General features: G+C 37.8%; 2 protein-coding genes across 6 annotated transcripts; one reads left to right on the top strand and one right to left on the bottom strand.

Moving 5' to 3' along the window:
* Positions 1-3,913, top strand: LOC114187342 (probable helicase MAGATAMA 3). Of its 3 annotated transcripts, XM_028075571.1 has the most exons (8): positions 1-84; positions 170-282; positions 447-989; positions 1,261-2,487; positions 2,579-2,906; positions 3,039-3,297; positions 3,390-3,626; positions 3,756-3,913. In XM_028075571.1, the coding sequence occupies exons 2-8, from the start codon at positions 175-177 to the stop codon at positions 3,796-3,798; spliced, it is 2,745 nt and encodes a 914-aa protein (XP_027931372.1). In that variant the 5' UTR covers positions 1-84; positions 170-174; the 3' UTR covers positions 3,799-3,913. The 3 variants fall into 3 exon arrangements, with proteins under 3 accessions (XP_027931372.1, XP_027931373.1, XP_027931371.1); XM_028075572.1 differs by lacking the exon at positions 1-84 and having other exon boundaries at positions 143-282; positions 3,759-3,913; XM_028075570.1 differs by lacking the exon at positions 1-84 and having other exon boundaries at positions 143-282.
* Positions 3,914-4,580: 667 nt separating this feature from the next.
* LOC114187343 (beta-catenin-like protein 1) lies at positions 4,581-8,923 on the bottom strand. 3 transcript variants are annotated; one of them, XM_028075574.1, is made up of 8 exons: positions 7,679-8,923; positions 7,376-7,483; positions 6,264-6,360; positions 5,833-5,896; positions 5,691-5,747; positions 5,356-5,393; positions 5,172-5,253; positions 4,581-4,863 (listed from the first exon to the last, which is right to left on the bottom strand). In XM_028075574.1, exons 1-8 carry the CDS (start codon positions 8,736-8,738, stop codon positions 4,774-4,776), a joined length of 1,596 nt encoding a protein of 531 aa, XP_027931375.1. In that variant the 5' UTR covers positions 8,739-8,923; the 3' UTR covers positions 4,581-4,773. The 3 variants fall into 3 exon arrangements, with proteins under 3 accessions (XP_027931375.1, XP_027931376.1, XP_027931377.1); XM_028075575.1 differs by having other exon boundaries at positions 7,376-7,480; XM_028075576.1 differs by having other exon boundaries at positions 7,376-7,460; positions 7,674-8,922.
* Positions 8,924-8,941: the final 18 nt, after the last annotated feature.

Here is an 8,941-nt window from a genome sequence, read left to right as displayed (position 1 = left end):
CTTCTTTTAACTTTAATGGTGGATATTGAACTTGGTATACCTTGTTGAGGAAGTTTTTGTGCAAACTATTTATTTCCTTTGCATGTAAGTGATCCTTTGTATTGTATCTCTCTGCCCTTTTTGTTTTGGCCTGCAAATAACATTCTTCTGCTAGAGTCGTTGATCACAGAGAAAATGATGGAGAGCAGCTTTAGTGCCATAGAAGAGGGTCTTGATTTGGTGGAGACTGTGTTTTCTTGGACTCCCAAGGATGTTCTCAATGACAACCTCTGCAAACACAAGGTTGTTTTTCACAGTTTGACTGAATAATCTTCTGAGTATTTATAGATGAAAATAGAACAAGTTATTTCTTTGTTATGTTAACTTTTTAAAGTTTATTTTGATGTGTACGAAGCTTTGTTCTCATAAAACTATGTAAGTCTGAAGCATTGTTTGTTTCCTCTCAGGTAAGGAAGATTCCACTGACATTTTTGTCAATAACAGATTACTTGAACTCCTTCATTCCTTCACTGATTGAAGAGACTCGTAGCGACCTGTCTTCAAGCTTGAAAGGCGTGTCAAAGGCTCCCTTTTGTGAAATCTCGAGCGTTGCACTTGAAAGGCATACCGATAACTTTTTCTACCAAATTGCAGTGAACAGAACCAGCAGTGATGAGGATGGAAAATATGAACCTGAGGTTGGAGATCTCATTGCCTTCACATATTTTAAACCAAAAACCTTAGATGACTTGATCAGGTCCAAAAGAAACTACCATATTGGTTATGTTCATGGAATAAAAGAAAGTATTGACAGGATCTCAATACTCTCATCCAAAAGCTTTGACAGTGCACCGAATCTTTATGCCAAGAGTAGCACAGATGAACGAAAGCTTTACGCCTTCTGTCTTTTGAACCTTACAACAAATGTTCGAATTTGGAAAGCTTTGAAACTGCAGCTGGAGGGTTCAAGCTTGAGCATGATGAAGAAAGTGCTGCAAGCTGACTCAAAGGTATGAATCTCTAGGTCAACTCAAAGATTTTTTACTATTGGATAACAATGACATACTGGAGCAATTTCTTTTTTCTTTTCTTATTTGATTAGCATTGGTAACTTCTGCATGGTACATATTTTGAAATGTGCATGCATTTGTTGCTCATGTGGAATGTTGAAATTCAATGTTTTTGTTAGGATCATTTCCCTTCTTGAGATTCTCTCACTACATAGTTATCAACGAAAGATGGTTACCCTAATAACTACTCTTTCTTTCTTATATTTTACAGAATGGAGAAACCTGTCAACTTTGCTTTTCTGGTGAAAACGATAGTGCAACTTGTTCTAGAGTGAAAAACATAATCCTATCTCAGAATCTGAACGAATCCCAGAAAGATGCAGTTGTAAACTGTGTTACTTCGAGGGAATGCCATCATAATGATACTATTAAACTTATTTGGGGGCCACCAGGAACTGGCAAAACAAAGACAGTTGCTTCCTTGTTATTTTCCCTGCTCGAGTTAAAAGTAAGAACATTAACATGTGCTCCAACAAATACTGCAGTGTTGGAAGTGGCTGCTCGCCTGCATAATTTAGTTAAGGAATCTCTTGAGTTTGATATCGGATTTGGTGACATAGTTGTATTTGGCAATAAATCTCGAATGAAAGTAGACTGTTATCGAGGCCTCAGTGATGTCTTTCTTGATTATCGTGTAGACAAGCTTTTTAAGTGTTATGGATGGAAACATTCCTTGGAATCAATGATCAAGTTGCTTGAGTACCCCGAACAGCAATATAATTCATATAAGCGTGAGGAAGAAAATAGTGTTTTGTCATTGGAAGAATTTGCTATGCAAAAGTACTTGAGTGAGAAGAATGATGATCCTCTTACCTTGAAACTTTTGAAGGACTTCACTAGCTTTACAGAGGAATATCTTTTGTATAGGGATGAAAAAAAGAAGAGCTTCAAGGCTCTGGATCAATTTTTTATGGAGAGATTCCGTTCTAATACAGAGCAAATGGAGAAAATCCAGGGAACTTTGCGCATGCACCTTCCTACTTCTTTAGTTCCACTTGCGGAGATAAAGAAAATTCCTATTGCTCTTGATTTGCTAAGATCTCTTGAAAATTCTCTGTGCAAAGCCAAGTTGAAGCAAACTTCCGGGGGCTGTGAGGAAGGAGAAGGCATTCTTGACTTCCTACGAAGGTTAAGCACAAAAAAGGAAGAGTGCCTTGTCAAACTGAGATCACTTTCTCGGACAATTTTACTTCCAAACGTCAAGGACAAATATGAAATGGTGAAATTTTGCTTGATGAGTGCACGCCTGATTTTCTGTACTGCATCAAGTTCAACCAAATTATTCGAAAATGGAATGACACCAGTAGAATTCTTAGTTATTGATGAAGCAGCGCAACTGAAAGAATGTGAATCAACAATTCCATTGCAGCTACCAGGCCTTAACCATGTAATCCTCATTGGTGACGAAAAACAGCTTCCTGCGGTAGTGAAAAGCCAGGTACTTGCCTTTTTTTGACATTCTTGATGATTGGATTGTGTGCACATCATTAAGGGCTAGTTTCTAATATGATTACCTGATCAAATTTTAGGTTTCTGAAGAGGCTGAATATGGAAGAAGTTTGTTTGAGAGGCTGGTTTCATTGGGGCACAAGAAGCATCTGCTCAATGTTCAGTATAGAATGCACCCATCCATCAGCTTATTCCCAAATAAGGAGTTCTATGAGGAGCGACTTTCTGATGCCCCTTTTGTCAGAGAAATCAACTATAATAGGCGCTTCCTTGAAGGAAAAATGTATGCTTCATATTCATTTATAAACATAGCTAAGGGTAAAGAGCAGAAACCTGGTCGCGGACACGGTTGGAAGAACATGGCTGAGGCTGCTGCTGTTTGCAAGATTATAGAAAGCCTTGAAAATGGTTTTTTTTTTCTCCCTCCTTCTAGTGTCGATTTATGTGTCTGTGAATCGTTTGTTATATTAGTCTTAAATAAGAAATTTTCTTTTGGATACAATAATATAACCCTGGACATCATTTCTTTTTTTACTACAGAATTTTTGAGGTCAAATAAGAAAGTCAGCATAGGAATCATATCTCCATATAATGGACAGGTGTCTGAAATCCAGGAAAGAATTAAGCAGCAAAATTTGGTTTCTGATCCTAATTTTTCTGTTAGTGTTCGGTCTGTTGATGGCTTTCAAGGTGGTGAAGAAGATATAATAATAATCTCCACTGTGAGATCAAATGGGAATGGAAAAATAGGTTTCCTTGACAACAGGCAAAGAGCCAATGTGGCACTGACTCGGGCGAGGTATGTTTCTTACATAAGAGAACCATTGCATTCGAGCTTTCAAGTTGTGAAAAATGACAAATTGATTAAAACCCGGGTTTAATTTTGTGCAGACATTGCCTATGGATACTGGGGAATGAAAAAACTTTAAGCAGTAGCGATTCTCTATGGAGAAATCTAGTGAATGATGCTAAGGGAAGAGAGTGTTTCCATAGGGCTGAGGATGACAAAAAACTGGCGAAGGCCATTGAGAGCGAAGCCTTGCTTATTGAGCTACTGGATGAATCAGAGACCCCGTTTAAGAAACTCAGTCTAGGGGGTCCTTCTCGAACTACTGCTACCACCTTCAGGTTAGTGGATATCAAACTAGACATCAATTTTCATTTTACTCATTAATAACTAAACATGCAGAAGCATAATAATGTACACATTAGATTAGCATTATTGATAAGGAGAACTAACCATTTATGAGTATATAGCAGAGGGTCTTTCAGGGGCAGGCCAAGGACACCAAGGTGGTGAAGAATGGACTCTGTAGACTGCACCCCCACGATGGTGCAAGATTTAGGGCCAAATCCAATGCTTTGTAACAGTTTACCGACGAAGTATATATATATATATATATATATATATATATATATATATATATATATATATAAAATAGAGTATCAGCACTGCTGAAGAGTGCCACCTGGGACGTTATTAATATACTGTAAATTTGTGTACAATGGTCAAAATAAATCAAGGGTGACTATTGATTTCTAAAATACGATAATAAATGTGGATTCAAAACCATTCTTGCGTTATGATCAGATTCCCGACTTTATTACTTTCAAATATGCGGCCAGGGAAACATTTACTTACGCTGCTTATTTTATCACTGAATCCCCAATGTCATACCAGTCTTATTACATCATCGAACAGAATAAACTTTACAACATATAGTTCCTATATTAAAAACAACATACAAATAGAATATTATAATTACTTCAGTAAAAAAATTACCCAAACATACCATTGTCCAATTCTTCATTTATATTTTCCTCATCTTTTACCATGTACAAAAAGAATATTACTAAACAATAGATACGTTTCCTGACGGGAGGAACAATTGCTGGTTGTAGGCGAAGCATTTTATAACCGTGGACAAAAATTACCTGAAATATTAAAGGCTCAAATTAAAATGATTATTACTACAACAAAACTTTAACAACCGCACTCTTACAACCAGATTACTTTCAGGTTAAAGACTAAAGTTTTACTAATGGAATGGATAATAGAATAGAAGAACAAGATTCAAGATATACCAGGGGAAAAAACAACATCCATTATAACTATTAAGAGTGAGGAGAAGAAAACATTACAAGGCTATGATCTCAACAACATTTGCAGTTCGGCGTTTTTTCATTCCGAATACCCTAACTAACCTATTCCTCTTTTACAAGCACTTAATGAATAACTTCAATCATTTCATTTAAGTTTGCAAGTCTTAGCTAATTATAATGCCATTATGAACTTCTGAATTTTTGTCTGTGCTCTCTCCTTCTCTTCCGGTCCGTCAAGGTCACCAATATTGTCATGATACTCCTGAAAAAGAAAAAATTCCAATAGATTTGAGTCTCTGCTGTTTCTATTTTACAAAATTATTCAAACACATCAATGAGGTCGCAATCTTTTAAGGAAATGTACGCTACAACCAAAGCACTGCGTTTTTCAGGGGTAGGGGAAGGGGGTGGTTAAGTCATGGAATTGCAAGCGCCTTGAAATATGGAAAAATATAAGAAATATTGCAAACTGATATATAGTTGGACATGGGACTTCGACAATGCATCCACCATACACACTTTTCAAACCAACAATGGAAACATGATTAGTATATAGTTGAGAACAGATACCTGAAGTATATCCTTTATATGCGTCTTACTAAGTTTGTTCTGCTTGAGAAGTAGCTCAATTCTCCCTCTCATTTGTGGATGTCTGACCACCAAAACATTTAATTAACACTAGTCAGGTGAACACACTCGCACACACACACACACATACTTTTGACATTACCAATTTTTAGATGCAAATACTTACTCTGAGCACCAAATATGACCCAAAATGACAGCAATCAACTGCAAAGCCATATATAAAATTGTCAGTACATAAAACGGTGCAGAAATTACATACCAAAGTTCTTCCTAAACACAATTTAATTTATCAACTCCTAAATGCAGTTTGAAATGGAAAGAAATAAAACATTTGCAAAATCCAGTTGGTAATACAGTTGATCATCTATAGAGAAAATGTTTCCTAGGAAATCATATATGGCATCCGTTGTTTTAAAGTGATTATGGATGACTCCGTCAACAGAAAAAACGAACACTGTACGTCATTTGTCAGCACCAAATGTATTAAATATAATATCGTACCTGAAGGGTGTAAAGTCCAGATTCTAGTTTGCGATTGTATATTTCATCTTCATCCATCTATAAAATACAGAAATATTATATTGAGCTAAAAAAAGGCATTTCAGTGTGACACGTAGAAGCAGTAGTAGAATAAATCAACTACCTCCAAGTCATCAAATTCAACTTGATTCAATCTTTCAGTTTCTGCTTTGACTCTATCTGAATACCTGGTTAGAATAAAATAGAAAAATCAGGTTGTTAAATGAGAATATGAGCTTTAATATAAGAGCTTACTACCAATCACAAATTTTAAAATGTACAGGAAAATATGTAGACTAACTTTAAGCTCGGAGAAAAGAGCATAAGTTTATTTCCAGCAAATAAATACGCTAAGTGTACAGGTCAATGAATCAATAAATGTTAAGTGTTTTTTATTGGAAATTACAGTAGAGGTGCTTTGACAACATTAAATACAATGCTTTCCTTTAAAAGCTCTATGTTTAATTCCTTAACCGGTGTAAGTAGGGCACTATTTAACATTCTCACAGTTCAATAATCATGAAATTCACAATGCGTATAACAAGTCCAAACTACCTGATGTATAGTTCCATCAGTCTGTCTATCTTCTCACACTCATTTTCAACAAATTTACTTAATAATCTGTCTCTCCTAGAACCCCTCAAGATTCCACCTGGCAAAAAAACAGAGCACTAAAGATTAATATCAGAAATGGTATAAATATAAACCATGATAATTGAATCAAGATTCAAATCATTGATTGGAAAAACCTATTTTTCGAACTGTGGATCAAACTCTCTCACGAATCTAAAGTTCATTATCAATAATAAAAAAATAAAATATAATACACAACTAACATTGAATATGAAAGCATAAATTCATGGTCAATAACCGACAAATTAGGAACAATTTAACATGAAGAAACATGTCAAAAAAGTCAATACATGTCTATAGTGCAGAAAGAGGAAAATGTGTTAATGGCAGACAATGACCAGAACTTGCAGCAGTTGGATAGAGGAATACACAGCACAGTGAGGGAGAGGCATAGAAGAGAATAAGAAATAGGTAAAAGAGATGCAAATGAAGAATGGGCCACCTATGTTAGATTGGAGGGAAAGAACCGGCTGATTCCCTTTCTTTCTACTGATGCTTTGAAAAAAGAAAATATGTATATAGAATTTTAGGCTTTCAAAGCCAGATCATGCATGACCCACCCCATTTAGATCATAGACACATGAAGTCACGATTCAGACTCAGCACCACATTTCCTGCAATTCATGGCGTGATTCAAGCACCAAAATGATTTAGCATCCTAATGTCACTTTGAACAAATAAAAGAATTGTTGCCATTTTCATAGATACATATTAACATGTAATAGACCCCAACAACATTTTAATTACTCCATGAAGGCATGCAAAGACACCTTCACAAACAACAACCAGGCATTAAAAAACAAAATTTTCAGTAACCCATTTAAAGAAAAATAAATAAAAACAACCCCTTCGTGTTCAAAATTCATCACACCCAGTCAAATGCAGGACGCACTGTGTATTTGCAGAGGAACTGCAATTCGACCACAATAAATTTCAAACAAGACTAATTTCACATACAGTCTGAAATTGTTATTCACCAACCAAACAAGACATCCTAAGTCTGAACTCACATAAAAGTTCACTTGCCTGCTTACCAAATAATGACGCAATCAGTGACACAAGGCGCTCCTCCAAATCTTCTTGGTACCTTTCCTTCTTGTTCTTCTTACTTACAGGAATCTGTGCATCAAAACAGACAACTTCTTTAGAATAATCCATTAAAACACGTCTACAAAATCAGAAGACGACGAAAGCAAAAGGCAAGTTGACAACACACTATCAAACAAAATAAAAGTAAACAACATAAACCATCACAGACACCAATACCAGCATTTCAAAAACAAGCTTGAACTTCTGCCAAGGGGAGCAGAGTTAAGTTGTAGTAGCACTTGCCTTACCCATGAAAGCTGCAAAGGCGGTCTTCAACCCCAAAACATCCACAAAACGTTCACAAGCCGGCGGGTACTTAGTCATGGCAAAATCAAGCGCTCTAATAGCCGAACCATAAGCCAACTTCTTCTGCTTCATAATAATTATCATTAACTCCACCCCTTCAGCTTTCACAAACCTCTCCTTATTCTCCAATGGCATCAACAAACAACACAAGCAATCAAACAAATTCTCTAACATCTCCTCCTCGTCAGAACTCTTAGGATCCTTAGACTTATACATGGCCACGGCCTGAAGCACCACATCAACCCCATTCATCTGCCCCAGCTTCTTTTGATTCACCGTACTACTCTGCAGCAAAATCGCCAAAATCTCCGAAGCATACTGCTTATTGCTGTCAAATTCCCTCACCTTGATCTTCCCAAGAAGCCACTTCAATAGCTTCGTCTTCTCGCAAACTAACTCCGCCACCGCGGGCTTCACCTCGATCAAATTCTCCACTGTCGCGAGGGTTCCATACACGGCAACATTTTCGTCGGGGTCAGAGTCATTCAATCTATGAAGATTCTGAACCAGAAGCTCGAGAGCGCTGTTATCAACCAGCGCGTCGACCAAAACCCTAGCAGAATCATCGTTGTCGTCTAGAACGTCCTCATCGGTGAGGTCCTGCAGCAACTGAACAACGTCGATGGCGATATCAGTGTTGTCGTGGTTGAGGAGGTCCACGATTGACGGAACCACGTTGAGGCTGACGAGGTCCGGATAAAGCTCTGGCGCACCAGCGAGGACCTTGAGCTTCTGGAGCTCATCGTGGAGTTCGACCTCAGAATCGGCGAAACGGTCCGGTTGGTTAGGGTACTTGAGGCGCGCTTCGATGTTCTCCTTCAGGCGACGCTCGAAGGAAAGAACGTGCTTCTTTAGTGTTCGGAGGTCGAGGACTTCGACGGCGTTCTGCGATTTCTCGATGGCTTCGAGGAGAGAGAGATCGACATCAGTGGCGACGCCGTTGGAAACGGCGTCGTCGAATTTCCGCTTTGTGGCGGGGTTCCGCGCGTTCGCTACCTCCATTATGGCCGGCGATAGGAAACCCTAACGCTCTGTTATTTGAGGGGTTTTGGTTCGTAGACGAAGGGTATGAACGATGTCGTTTGGCATAAAAGAAAAACCTTTGCAAAGTGTGCTGCTAGAGTAATACTAGCCTATAGTGGTGGTAGTGAAGCAAGTGTCAGAATGAATCTATGGATGAATCTTTTGCACGACGAGAATTTAAA

Source organism: Vigna unguiculata, chromosome 6, assembly GCF_004118075.2.
Source record: "Vigna unguiculata cultivar IT97K-499-35 chromosome 6, ASM411807v1, whole genome shotgun sequence".
NCBI lineage: Eukaryota > Viridiplantae > Streptophyta > Magnoliopsida > Fabales > Fabaceae > Vigna > Vigna unguiculata.
Note: the sequence above shows the minus strand (reverse complement) of the source record. Positions and strands in the feature narration are given on the sequence as shown.

Bases quoted from the DNA above. Each gene is read 5' to 3' on its own strand.
- LOC114187342 (XM_028075571.1), top strand. From the start codon at position 175: ATGATGGAGAGCAGCTTTAGTGCCATAGAAGAGGGTCTTGATTTGGTG. The intron at 283-446 runs GTTGTTTTTCAC...GTTTCCTCTCAG, and splicing joins ACAACCTCTGCAAACACAAG to GTAAGGAAGATTCCACTGAC. The intron at 2,488-2,578 runs GTACTTGCCTTT...ATCAAATTTTAG, and splicing joins CTGCGGTAGTGAAAAGCCAG to GTTTCTGAAGAGGCTGAATA.
- LOC114187343 (XM_028075574.1), bottom strand. From the start codon at position 8,738: ATGGAGGTAGCGAACGCGCGGAACCCCGCCACAAAGCGGAAATTCGAC. The intron at 6,361-7,375 runs GTAAGCAGGCAA...TTTTTTTGCCAG, and splicing joins ACTGATTGCGTCATTATTTG to GTGGAATCTTGAGGGGTTCT. The intron at 5,897-6,263 runs GTAGTTTGGACT...TATTCTAACCAG, and splicing joins CTGATGGAACTATACATCAG to GTATTCAGATAGAGTCAAAG.